The sequence below is a fragment of the Moschus berezovskii genome, chromosome 15 (genome assembly GCF_049115385.1).
Source record: "Moschus berezovskii isolate FMDL1 chromosome 15, NW_MosBer_1.0, whole genome shotgun sequence".
Lineage (NCBI taxonomy): Eukaryota > Metazoa > Chordata > Mammalia > Artiodactyla > Moschidae > Moschus > Moschus berezovskii.
In genome coordinates this window covers 23,784,946-23,798,447 of record NC_142474.1, presented here as the reverse complement: position 1 = coordinate 23,798,447, position 13,502 = coordinate 23,784,946, and the positions used below count along the sequence as shown (strand labels likewise).

At 40.3% G+C, this 13,502-nt stretch overlaps 1 protein-coding gene across 1 annotated transcript in view; it reads left to right on the top strand.

The window, feature by feature from the left end:
- CSNK2A1 (casein kinase 2 alpha 1) overlaps window positions 1–13,135 on the top strand; it is a 56,637-nt gene extending 43,502 nt beyond the window's left edge. Inside the window, exons 8-13 of the mRNA XM_055434841.2 lie at window positions 2,532–2,642; window positions 3,382–3,483; window positions 7,183–7,283; window positions 8,301–8,449; window positions 9,647–9,733; window positions 11,753–13,135. Of these exons, the coding sequence (XP_055290816.1) occupies window positions 2,532–2,642; window positions 3,382–3,483; window positions 7,183–7,283; window positions 8,301–8,449; window positions 9,647–9,733; window positions 11,753–11,868 (666 nt within the window). The 3' untranslated portion in view covers window positions 11,869–13,135. The remainder of the gene's footprint in view (window positions 1–2,531; window positions 2,643–3,381; window positions 3,484–7,182; window positions 7,284–8,300; window positions 8,450–9,646; window positions 9,734–11,752) is intronic.
- The last annotated feature ends 367 nt before the right edge of the window (window positions 13,136–13,502 follow it).

The window sequence follows — 13,502 nt, the reverse complement described above, 5'->3', positions numbered from 1 at the left end:
TAAAATATTTTTTAAGAGGATCATTTTGGTTCCTCTTAAAAGTGAAAGGTAGACCAGTTAAGAAAAGCAGCTATTGCAGTAAATTAGAGATTGGTGATAGCATGGACCAGGGCAGTGGCAGTGGATGTGATGATAGGGTCAGAATCTGATAAAGCCATCAGGATATCTTGACAGATTAGATGTGGGCTAGAAGGGAGAGAAGAGTCCAGGGTGAAAAGTTTTTAACCTGAATGACAGAATAAATGGGATTACATTTAAGGTAGCAGAGGAGGAGGAGGATTCCTTGGGAAAAACAGGTTTTGCAGTGAATAATCAGAGTTTTAGTTCTGAGATGTCTTTCAGGTGATCATAGAGATATGTCTGGTGAGAGGTGTGAGCTAAATATAGGTGGGAATATCAGAGATGCTGTGTGTGAAGCCGCAAGACCAGAAATAGTCATCTGGGAATACTTACTGATAAGACAGGAAGCTTAGGAATAGCTCTGGAGCACTGATATTAAGATGTTGAAAAGAAAGACTATAAAAAGGCTACATTTTCATAGTTTTTGTTATATTTCCCTTTGTTTACTAAAAGAAGACACTGAACCTAATTAACTGAAGTTTTGGAGACAGTGCTGGAACAGTCAGGCATTACTCAGGCCCTTCTGCTCACACTATAAGTTATGGTCATGCTTTGCATGAAGGTCAAGGAAGGTTGCCTCTTGTCCTTGCTACTATTGGGGTGGCCAAAAAGTTTGTTTATTTCTCCATATGATGACTCTAGTAGCACTTAGTTGTCTTTAACTTCATTGGAAATAATTTTGTTGGATTATATTGTTATCAGTGTGTGTTTTTTAAAAAAACTTAGCCAAATTGGTGAATTTTTGTGGAGCCATTTTAATGTTGAAGATGGAAGAAAAAAAGCGACATTTTCAGCATATTATGTTTTATTGTTTCAAGAGAGGTGAAAACACAACTGAAATGCAAAAAAAAGATTTGTGCAGTGTGTGGAGAAGGTACTGTGGCTGATTGTGTCAGAAGTGGTTTGCAAACTTTTGTACTGGAGACTTCCTGCTGGATGATGCTGTTTGGTCAGGTAGACCAATTGAAGTTGATAGCAATCAAATCGAGACATTGATTGAAAAAAATCAATGTTATATACCACGCAAGAGATAGTCAACATACTCAAAATATCCAGATCAAGCATTGAAAATCCTTTGCACCAGCTTGGTTATGTTAACCACTTTGATGTTTGGGTTCCACATAAGTTAAGTGTAAAAAAACCTTCTTGACCATGTTTCCGCATGTGATTCTCTATACTTAAACGTAACAAAATTGTTCATTTTTAAAACAAATTGTGACGGATGATGAAAGTGGATACTGTACGGTAATGTGAAATGGAAGAGATCTTGGGACAAGCGAAATGAACCACCCATCAACCAACCACACCAAAAGCCAATCTTCATCCAAAGCAGGTGATGTTGTATATGTGGTGGGGTTGAAAGAGAGTCCTCTATAATGAGTTCCTTCTTGAAAACTAAACGATTAATCCCAACGTGTACAGCACCCAGTTGGACCAACTGAAAGCAGTGCTCCAGAATTAGTCAACAGAAAATGCATAATCCTCTACCAGGATAATACAAGACCGCATGTTTCTTTGATGACCAGACAAAAACTGTTTAACACCTTGGCTGGGAAGTTCTGATTCATCTGCCATATTCACCAGACATTGTACCTTCGGATGTCTGTTTATTTTGGTCTTTATGAAATTATCTTAGTGGAAAAACTTCAGTTTCCTGTAAGACTTTAAAGGCACCTGGAACAATTCTTTATTCAGAAAGAAAAAGTGTTGGGAAAATGGAATTGTGAAATTGCCTGGAAAATGGCAGGATGTAGTAGAACAAAACGGTAATACGTTGTTCAATAAAGATCTTGGTGAAAATGAAAAATGTGTCTTTTATTTTTACTTAAAAACCGAAGGAACTTTTTGACCAACCCAATACTATTTTGGTAAGAGCTGTATTTTTACTTTTCTCCTGTGTACTGAGTATTGCATTGAATTCTAAAAATTAGCAAAGGTGAATAAACAGTCCCTATCCTCAAGGACCTTACAGTCCATATTTTGTAAAAAAGTAGAAAGCAAATATTCAATAAAGAGTTGTAGGTTCTATTAAAGAAATTTATCTGAGGTTGGTGGGTGAGGCAGTTCAAAGACAGTAGTTGCTTCTATTTACATAATTAGAAAAGATTTCATTGAAGGCATTAACTCAGAAGAGATGTTCACCAGAATAGGAGTCTAGATTGAATAGTAGAGACATTCATAGTCATAGTCAGAGGAGGAGTAGAAATTTGTAGAAACACAAAATAATTGTATGTTAAAAAGAGTAGTTTTGGGAATTCTTAACTGCCAAGGGCCCAGGTTCAATCCCTGGTCGGGGAACTAAAAATTCCACAGGCCACACAATGTGGCCAAAAAAAAAAGAGTACTCTAATGGCACTGTGGGGGGTATCTTGAAAGACACACTTATTTATTATCTTTTTTTTCCCCTTCAGCTACGGCTAATAGACTGGGGTTTGGCTGAGTTTTACCATCCTGGCCAAGAATATAATGTCCGAGTTGCTTCCCGGTATTTCAAAGGTCCTGAGCTACTTGTAGACTATCAGGTGAGACGAGCAGGGCAGATAAAATTTTTGTCCTATGTTTGTTTTGCATGTAATTTTCTAAAAATGTTATTTTGTGTTTTGAATGGGCCATTTTTGCACATCCATGACTGTCCATTTTATCGGGGTGTAAAATATGAATCCCTTCAGTTGGTCTACCGCAACTTTTGTGTGTATTATCACAATGTCAGTAGAATATAAAACAATCTGCATTTGATCCTAACTGAAAAGAAAGACACTTCTAATCAGAAATTCCAGGGCTTGTTTTAGAATTGAAAGAAGTTCAGGCTTTGTCGTAGAAATTTCTTTTCTGGTATAGCACTGAATTCAAAGAACATTTTATACATAAAAATATTCTTTAGGGCGTTATTTATAATGGTGAAAAACACTATCCTACTGTAGGGTACACTAAAGATTAAATTCTGAAACAGTCATGCTATAAAATAATGGTACACGTTAAAAGGTTTTCATAAACTAACAATTGGGTATTCTTATGTAAGTGAAGAAAGTAATTCAAAACAGTATGTACAGGTTTCAAATGAGAGGGTTAGGGAGTATAAGTGGAAATGCATAGAAGAAAAGACTGAAGAATAATATATAAAGATACTGGTATTTGGACCTTAAAGTCAGTGGAGTGGGATTTATTTGTTTTTCTATTTTTAAAAAAGCTTTTTATTTCATTTGAAGTGACAAGATTCATCTTGTCATTTCACGTGTGATGACATCATTTTCTTTACTGCAGATGTACGATTATAGTTTGGATATGTGGAGCTTGGGTTGTATGCTGGCAAGTATGATCTTCCGGAAGGAACCATTTTTCCATGGACATGACAATTATGATCAGGTAATATATGTTGTTCCTATTGGGAAGTTTATTGATGTACCCTAGCAATGGCCAGATCTGCTTACTCCTTAGAAACTGCAGTGGATCTTGCTAAAACACAAATGCCTAACCGCTACCTGAGAGCTGTTAGAATCTCTGAGTGTAAAACCCCAGAATAATTTTCAGTTAATGGCTTGTTCAATTAATGATTCCAGGGCCTTGTGGGAGGTACTGTTGCCTTGTTTGAGCACAGTGATTTAATTTGAGATAATGTAAATTGTTGTGAAAGTCACTCATTTATGTCCGACTCTTTGTGACTGTTTGGACTTACAGTCCATGGAATTCTCCAGGCCAGAATAACAACCCAGGTCTTCCACATTGCAGGTGGATTCTTTACCAGTTGAGCCACCAGGGAAGCAAATTCATGTGAAGTTGCCATAATTAACAGAGAGATATAGTATATCTTTTACCCAGTTTCCCCCAAATAGAACTTTTTCTAGCTATGTACAAGATCACAACCAGTATATTAATATCAATACAACCAGAATACCAGAACATCTCTTTACCTCAGGAATCCTTTATTTGCCCTTTTGTAGTCAACACCAGCTTACCCCCGGCCTTCATGCTACTATGTTGTAATCTCCATTTCTGCAATTTTATAATTCCAAGAATGTTATGTAAATATGACTTTATAAGTCATATTTACCTATGACTTACGTATTACAACTCATGAAAATGACTACTCTTCATATGAGTTGAAGAATAGCGGGTGAATTCAGTTAAAATCAGCAACTTTTTGTTAGGTGCCACGCAGGTTTGAGGAATATAGAAAAAAAATAGCCCCCTGCCCCACAAAAGGTTTTTCACAGTCTTATCTAGTAAGAGAACCAAATGTATAAGAAAATGAGTTATAGTCATAAATGTCAGTAAAAGTGTAGATAAGATACACAAAGGCGGTTATAATAGGAGTGAGTGGTCTGATGAAATAGAGAACTTTCCAGAGGAAGTAACATCTTCAGCTAGGTTGTTGGGGTGGGTGTGGGGGGGGATGAGACTTCACCAGAGAGAAGTATAGTTCAGTTTAGTTGCTCAGTCGTGCCCAACTCTTTGCAACCCCATGAACTGCAGCACGCCAGGCATCCCTGTCCATCACCAACTCCCGGAGTCCACCCAAACCCATGTCCATTGAGTCAGTGATCCCCATCTCATCCTCTGTCGTCCCCTTCTCCTCCTGCCTTCATTCTTTCCCAGAATCAGGGTCTTTTCCAGTGAGTCAGCTCGTCGCATCAGGTGGCCAAAATATTGGAGTTTCAGCTTCAACATCGGTCCTTCCAGTGAACACCCAGGACTGATCTCCTTTAGGATGGGCTGGTTGGATCTCCTTGCAGTCCAAGGGACTCTCAAGAGTCTTCTCCGACACCACAGTTCAACAGCATCACTTCTGCGCTCCGCTTTCTTTATAGTCCAGCTCTCACATCCATACATGATTACTGGAAAAAACATAGCCTTGACTAGATGGACCTTTGTTGGCAAAGTAATGTCTCTGCTCTTTAATATGCTGTCTAGGTTGGTCTCAACTTTCCTTCCAAGGAGTAAGTGTCTTCTAATTTCATGGCTGCAATCACCATCTGCAGTGATTTTGGAGCCCAGAAGAATAAAGTCAGCCACTGTTTCCACTGTTTCCCCATCTATTTTCCATGAAGTGATGGGACCAGATGCCATGATCTTATTTTTCTGAATGTTGAGCTTTAAGCCAACTTTTTCACTCTCCTCTTTCACTTTCATCAAGAGGCTCTTTAGTTCTTCTTCACTTACTGCCATAAGGGTGGTGTGATCTGCGTATGTGAGGTTATTGATATTTCTCCTGGCAGTCTTGATTCCAGCTTGTGCTCATCCAGCCCAACGTTTCTCATGATGTACTCTGCATATAAGTTAAATAAGCATGGTGACAATACACAGCCTTAACGTACTTCTTTCCCTGTTTGGAACCAGTCTGTTGTTCCATGTCCAGTTCTAACTGTTGCTTCCTGACCTGCATACAGATTTCTCAAGAGGCAGGTCAGGTGGTCTAGTACTCCCATCTCTTTCAGAATTTTCCACAGTTTATTGTAATCCACACAGTCAAAGGCTTTGGCATAGTCAATGAAGCAGAAATAGATGTTTTTCTGGAACTCTCTTGCTTTTTCGATGATCCAGTGGATGTTGGCAATTTGATCTCTGGTTCCTCTGCCTTTTCTAAAACCAACTTGAACATCTGAAAGTTCACGGTTCATGTATTGCTGAAGCCTGGCTTGGAGAATTTTGAGCATGACTTTACTAGCGTGTGAGATGAGTGCAATTGTGTGGTAGTTTGAGCATTCTTTGGCATTGCCTTTTTTTGGGATTGGAATGAAAACTGACCTTTTCCAGTCCTGTGGCCACTGCTGAGTTTTCCAAATTTGCTGGCATATTGAGTGCAGCACTTTCACAGCATCAACTTTCAGGATTTGAAATAGCTCAACTGGAATTCCATCACCTCCACTAGCTTTGTTCGTAGTGATGCTTCCTAAGGCCCACTTGACTTCACATTCCAAGATGTCTGGCTCTAGGTGAGTGATCACACCATCGTGATTATCTGGGTTGTGAAGATCTTTTTTGTACAGTTCTTCTGTGTATTCTTGCCACCTCTTCTTAATATCTTCTGCTTCTGTTAGGTCCCTACCATGTCTGTCCATTATTGAGCCCATCTTTGCATAAAATTTGTGTTCCCTTGGTATCTCTGATTTTCTTGGAGAGATCTCTAGTCTTTCCCATTCTATTGTTTTCCTCTATTTCTTTGCAGTGATCACTGAGGAAGGCTTTCTTATCTCTTCTTGTTATTCTTTGGAACTCTGCATTCAAATGGGTATCTTTCCTTTTCCCCTTTGCTTTTCGCTTCCCTTCTTTTCACAGCTATTTGTAAGGCCTCCTCAGACAGCCATTTTGCATTTTTGCATTTCTTTTTCTTGGGGATGGTCTTAATTCCTGTCTCTTGTACACTGTCACGAACTTCCGTCCATAGTTTTTCAGGCACTCTGTCTATCAGATCTAGTCCCTTAAATCTATTTCTCACTTCCACCATATAGTCATAAGGGATTTGATTTAGGTCATACCTGAATGGTCTAGTGGTTTTCTCCACTTTCTTCAATTTAAGTCTGAATTTGGCAATAAGGAGTTCATGATCTGAGCCACAGTCAGCTCCCAGTCTTGTTTTTGCTGACTGTATGGAGTTTCTCCATCCTTGGCTGCAGAGAATATAATCAGTCTGATTTTGGTGTTGACCATCTGGTGATGTCCATGTGTAGAGTCTTCTCTTGTGTTGTTGGAAGAGGTTGTTTGCTATGACCAGTTCGCTCTCTTGGCAGAACTCTGTTAGCCTTTGCCCTGCTTCATTCTGTACTCCAAGGCCAAATTTGCCTGTTACTCCAGGTGTTTCTTGACTTCCTACTTTTGCATTTCAGAGGGAAGGAACCAGGTTATAAAATAGTTTGTTTTTTCTTTTTGATATGTTCACATTGGTAGTAATTTAGGGAATGTTGTGTGGAAATCCATTCATGCTATGCAAGGAAATTTGAAGTAAATGGCTGTAATATTCATACCTGTAGCCATGATGGTCCCATTTTGTTAACTTGATGATGGTTAATTGTTGATTTAATCATGTCATATGCCTTTGGTATGAGTTTTGTCTTCTTTCAATTCTAGTTGGTGAGGATAGCCAAGGTTCTGGGGACAGAAGATTTATATGACTATATTGACAAATACAACATTGAATTAGATCCACGTTTCAACGATATCTTGGGCAGGTAAGTCATAAAACAAAATTATGCATCTGCGCCATAAAGCACTTTGGATGTAAAATGTTACTTTGGATTCCTAAAATAGTTAATGATCTCTTTGCCTGCAAAGTTCTGTGGTCCACTGCTACAGAACGCTGCATAAGCAAGCCTGTGATGAAAGCTTTGGACTGAATGGCCATTTTCCCAGATTCACTAACAGGAGTCTGAGTGTGGAGATTGTAGACAGAGGATCCCTGACCTTGTAGAGGGGTTGTAGTTGAGTCAGAAATCAATATCTAGATTTATCTTGCTTCTGTAGATGACAGAACTCCCTCTAAGAGAAAGAAATAATCTAGAAAGTGCATGTTTCAGGCTGATTTACAGACAATAGACCCTAAAAGTAGTGACTAGCTGCTGCTGCTGCTGCTAAGTCACTTCAGTCGTGTCCGACTCTGTGTGACCCCATAGACGGCAGCCCATCAGGCTCCCCCGTCCCTGGGATTCTCCAGGCAAGAACACTGGAGTGGGTTGCCATTTCCTTCTCCAATGTGTGAAAGTGAAAAGGGAAAGTGAAGTCGCTCAGTCATGTCTGACTCGTAGCGACCGCATGGACTGCAGCCTACCAGGCTCCTCCGTCCATGGGATTTTCTAGGCAAGAGTACTGGAGTGGCTTGCCGTTGCCTTCTCCGAAAGTAGTGACTAGACCCAATACTAATTCATTCACCACTTAACGGGAAGAGGTAGGCTTTCTTGTTACAAAGGCTTTTAGGGGCCAAGTGGTAGAGATGCCAGGAATATGGGTGGGGGTTGGGAGGAGGCCAACCAGTCCAGCCTTCTGTAACCTGAATTATGTTTCATAAAATTGTGGGTACCCAGATTTCTCTTTTCTGCAACACTGCCATTTCCAGTCTTTCCAGTTAGCTCTTGAGTTTTGCCCTCTCTTTGTGATTGGCTGGAATGCTAGCCACTAAGGGAAATGTAGGGTTGCAGTGTTGGACTTCTCTCCTCCGGGTCCCTTTCTCATTCTCCCTTTTGGCTCTGCAGACATTCCCGCAAGCGATGGGAACGCTTTGTCCACAGTGAAAACCAGCACCTTGTTAGTCCTGAGGCCTTGGATTTCCTGGACAAGCTGCTGCGATACGACCACCAGTCACGGCTCACTGCACGAGAGGCCATGGAGCACCCTTATTTCTGTGAGTCCAGCTGTTCAGTCCACAGAGCCTTGCAGGCCTGCCCAGCAGACTGTACAGAGCAAGGGAGAATATGTGCTGTGAAGAAAGCTCCGGACCTACAGAACACAATTTGAATCCCAGCCTCCCTTACTTAGCTTGCTGCAAAGTTACTTCTCCCACAGTGAGCCTTGGTCTCTTCAGTGTGGATAGTGATGGCAGTTGTCTTGCAGAATTGTTTAGAGGATTCTTGTTTAACAGAGTACCTGACACATGATCATCCCTAAATAAACTTCTTTTCTTACTGTGTGGGTGACAGTTTTTGTGGCTCGTTTGGAGGGGTTGGATTAGAACATACAGCCCTATGTCTGTCTTATTAATCATTCATTGGAGGGAGCCAGAGAGGCTTGAAAATCTAATTATATGAACACTTTGATCTAGGTTCGTGAATATAGCTAACTGTTGTCTTGAGTAAAAATGCCACGTAGCTAGCTCCACTGCATCCTCACTGTGATGTTAGCTTCAGTGTCAGGTTGTTCCTTGGGGAGTGGTGGGATGGTGTTTTAGTGAATCAGTTATATTCTTGCTCAGTCTCCTGTACTTGAAGCAGATAGACAAGCTGATCGAGATGGAGAGTGAAGTCTGTGGTCAAAGCAGTAACTTGATCAAACCTGTAGTTTTGGCCCATTTGGCACCATGCTTGACCAACTGCAGTAAAACTCATTCATTCTCATAATATAATACTGATAGGTAGGGTAGATTGTATTGTCTTGTTCAACTGTAACAGGATTGTTTTTGTTTTAAATTAGCTCTACTGGGACTTCCCTGGCAATCCAGTGGTTAAGACTCTGTGCTTCCACCACAGGGGGCACAGGTTCAATCCTTGGTTGGGAAAGTAAGATCCCAATGCCATGCAGCATGGCCAAAAGTAAATACATTTTTTGTGTGTTTTTTAGAAATTAGCTCTATTATGATTACTTCATTTTCCTACCATTTACTTTAATAGTTGGCCTTTGTCACAGTTTTAAGCAAAAATAGTTCTAGTTTATATTACTTGTTGATTTCATAGTGAAGGTAGTTGACACCTCAATTCTCTTATCAGGGGAATAATACAGAGTCTAAATAAAATGTAAAGAATCAGGATGACTGCTATAAGACCCTAGACCATTAGTTCAGTTCTTCAAGCATAACAGAACCTAACATTTTTGTCTCTTTTTCTAGACACTGTTGTGAAGGACCAGGCTCGAATGGGCTCATCTAGCATGCCAGGGGGCAGTACGCCTGTCAGCAGCGCCAATATGATGTCAGGTCAGTGTCATTGGTAAATTTCTTTTTTTTTTTTTTTTTCTTTTAAATGTATATATAGAAGTCAATTGTCATTCTTAATTTTGTTCCGTCTTTGTGGCCTGATCTCTATGGCTCTCCTCTATAATGATTACCTTATTAACATACTGACTTGTATGGCTCTCTCCACCAGGTTTCAGGATGCTTTTGAAACCTGTTATCTTAGTAGTTAGAGCAGGGGTCCCCCAACTTCTGGGCCACAGAACAGTACCTCCTGTCAGATCAGCAGTGGCATTCGGTTAGAAATAAAGCACACAAGAAATGTAAAGTGTTTGAATCATCCCGAAACCATTCCCCACAACCCCAGTCCATGGAAAAATTAACTTCCATGAAATCAGTTCCTGGTGCCAGAAAGGTTGGGCATCACTGAGTTAGAGTATCAACAGTCTTTGAGGCCAGAATCACAAGAATTGTTTGGGACTTGAAAGTCTCAACAAGCCATTAAGAATGAAGAGGGATCCTTTCATCTCACAAGTTAGAGTGGCAGTAGGTGATGCGGTCCTCATCACAGAAGAAAATGAGGGAGAGCAGCGATGGGGTTTGTACATGGGTACATATGTGTCTAACACTGGTTCTTTTTTCCAAAGCAGCTACAGGGTACCTAGTAAATTACAATGGTTTGTGTGCAATTACTTTTTATTGTTGTTGAGTCATTGTGATTTAGAGTGAGTTTTTACCGAGAAGAAACCACAGTTACCCAAAAGAAACCATAGGCCTGTCCCTTAAGAATTATATATATGGGCAGCATCCACATGGGTGCTTGTGAGAGTGCCTACTCCGACACCCTCAAAAAATTGCTGTTGTCTCAATTTTTCTTTCTTTTTTTTTTTTTTTAAGAACTAGCTGCTTTCTAGAGTTCAACCTCTGGGTATTGTACAAGTGTCCAAAATGATACATACCCAAGGTTACTCATTCTAGCCATATTTGTAATCAGAGAACATTAAAAACATCTCCTTGTAGAATAAGGAATTGATAAGATGAATTATGGAGCATCCTTTCAGCAGAGTACTATATACTCAGAGAAAAGAACGAGTGTTTAGTGTTCTTTTGTAGCTTCAACTCAAAGGTAGTAATGTGAGGTGAAAAGAAGCAAGATGCAGAACCATGCTCAAGACTAGGAATGGGAAAAAACAGAATCAAGTTATTATATGTGATTCTTAAATGCATGTTTTTATAAAATTCAAGTATACCCATGAAATATTTCTAGAAGGATACACCCCCCAAAATGGTGCTGTAAGTTGGCCAAGTTATAGGACAAGGGAGAATTCTCACTGTATCCTCTTTGCAGTTATTTGAGTCATGTAACCATATTACCTATTCAGAAAATATTTATAATATTTTGAAAATTTAAAGAACTAGCTGACTGAGGGCAGTGTAACAGGTAATATGATCAAGAAAGTAAATGGGAATAAATCCTAAAACACTGTTTTAACTTAGAGATGAGAAATGATCCTCTCTGCACCAGCTGACTCTAGGCACAGTGGCCACAAGCACATGAACTTTGACTCCAGCCTTCTGCTCTTCAGTTCGTAGTGACTAGCTACATGTGGCTATTTAAATTCACTGAAGTCAAATAAAATTGTAAAATCAGTTGCTTAGTTACACATTGCAAATGCTCAGTAGTCACATGTGGCTAGTGACTGTCATGTTAGTACAGGTTACAGAGCAGGTTTGGTTGGACAGTGTTATCTTAGACAGTCTTGGGTTGGAATCAAAGCATACATACCTGCTGCTTAGCTTTGCACCTTGGACAAACTGCTGAAACTCTCCAAACTTAGATTTCCTTCTCTGTCTTCTAAATTTATTGGAACTTAAATTTTAATTTGTGAGGATTTAATTTGAAATTAATTTGTAAAAATTAAGGCGAGGCCTTCAATAAAGAGTATTTATTGTGTCACTTTTGAGATAGGTGCTTTGAAAAACTGGTGACTTAAGAGTTCCATGGTTGGTGCTTCTAGCTCACTGTCTGCTGTTTTCTTTCAGGGATTTCTTCAGTGCCAACCCCTTCACCCCTTGGACCTCTGGCGGGCTCACCAGTGATTGCTGCTGCCAACCCCCTTGGGATGCCTGTTCCAGCTGCCGCCGGCGCTCAGCAGTAACGGCCCCTTCTGTCTCCTGATGCCTGAGCAGAGGTTGGGGAGTCCACTCTCTCCCTTGATGCCGCTTGCGCCTGGTGGGGAGGGGTGAAATACTTCAGAAGCACCGTGTCTGAACCGTTGCTTGTGGATTTATAGTAGTTCAGTCATAAAAAAAATTATAATAGGCTGATTTTCTTTTTTTTTTTCTTTTTTTCTTTCTTTTTTTTTTAACTCGAACTTTTCATAACTCAGGGGATTCCCTGAAAAATTATCTGCAGGTGGACTATTTCACGGACAAATTTTTTTCTCCCCTTCCAAATTGAGTTTCTCATCACTAAAGATCAAAGATAAACCAGCCTCAATTCCAACTGCTGTGTTTGGGTGGAGATTTCTTCCCATGCTCACCATTGCTCCCCTACCATCCCACACTCTGGGGGGTTGTACTTCACACTCTTCTCCAGAGTTACATTACAAAAATGTAGCTTCTTCAAGGGAGGTGGGAAGGAAGGAGGAAGGGAGGACCCAACCTATGAGAGCAGTGCACTGCTAGTCATTTACATCACTTTACTCCAAAAGTGCTTCAGTGGGGTTATCCTGGTGAATCTAGTGGAAGTATGTCTTAGTTACATTGAGATGCTGAAAATCTACCCAAAGTGCAGACAGGTCCTGAAAACTTCCATGCAGTTTGAATCATGTCTTATTAACCTAACCTAAATCCAGCTCATTTATAATTTAGTTTCATTTTAGTTTAAAACTTTAATACCATCCCTCCCAGACTCCTTCGTCCTCTGCCCTTTCATCTCCCAACATGCTCTATAGCTGGTAGGAGGGGGAAGGTAAAATCTTTTTCAGTTTTCTTTGACTTGGCCCTTTTGAATTCAGTTAGTTATTGGGCATAACTTATTGCTTTTTACAAAAGGGAAAAAAAAAACATTGTCTATGTAGGTTTCATGCTAGCAACTCTTTAAGAGCTAATGAGAGATGTGGCCACTGAAGTTTATTTTCAGCTTTCTACCTTCATTTCCTCCTACCTTCCCCTTCCCTCATATGCCATCCAATTAGAAGACCTGCCCCTCAGGTTTATAAATGTATCTGAGTGGTAGGAGCAGAGCCACTATCTCCAGTGAAACTGAAATGGTAGACCTGTAATTGTGGGAAAACTAAACTCTCTTGTTACAGCCCTGCCACCCCTTGCTGTGTGTATATATATAATACTTTGTCCTTCATATGTGAAAGATCCAGTGTTGGAATTCTTTGGTGTAAATAAACGTTTGGTTTTATTTATCAAGGTTAGATTTAAGTTCCCTGTGTAAAGGTCTCGCTGGGTGGGTGTCTCACGTTCACATCTGAAGGGCCTGCAGCCCTGTACCATGGAGGCTTCCCAAGGCCCCAATTTTTATATACCCCTCATTCAACCCATGGTACCGGGCAGGGCAGAGAGGCCTTAAAAAAGCACCACAAGCCAAAGCGTCTCTGGGGATTAAGGATCCTTTGCCATAAAATCATTTTGTGTCTCGGCAGTGCAGGGATTGGGGATGGGAAAAGTCGCCAGTTTTTGTGTGTTTGTTTGTGTGTAAAGTGGATTTTCCACTGTAATCCAACCACCTAAGTTTATCAGGTGCTTCACTAAGGAAGCCTAGTTTTTTAAGCACAAT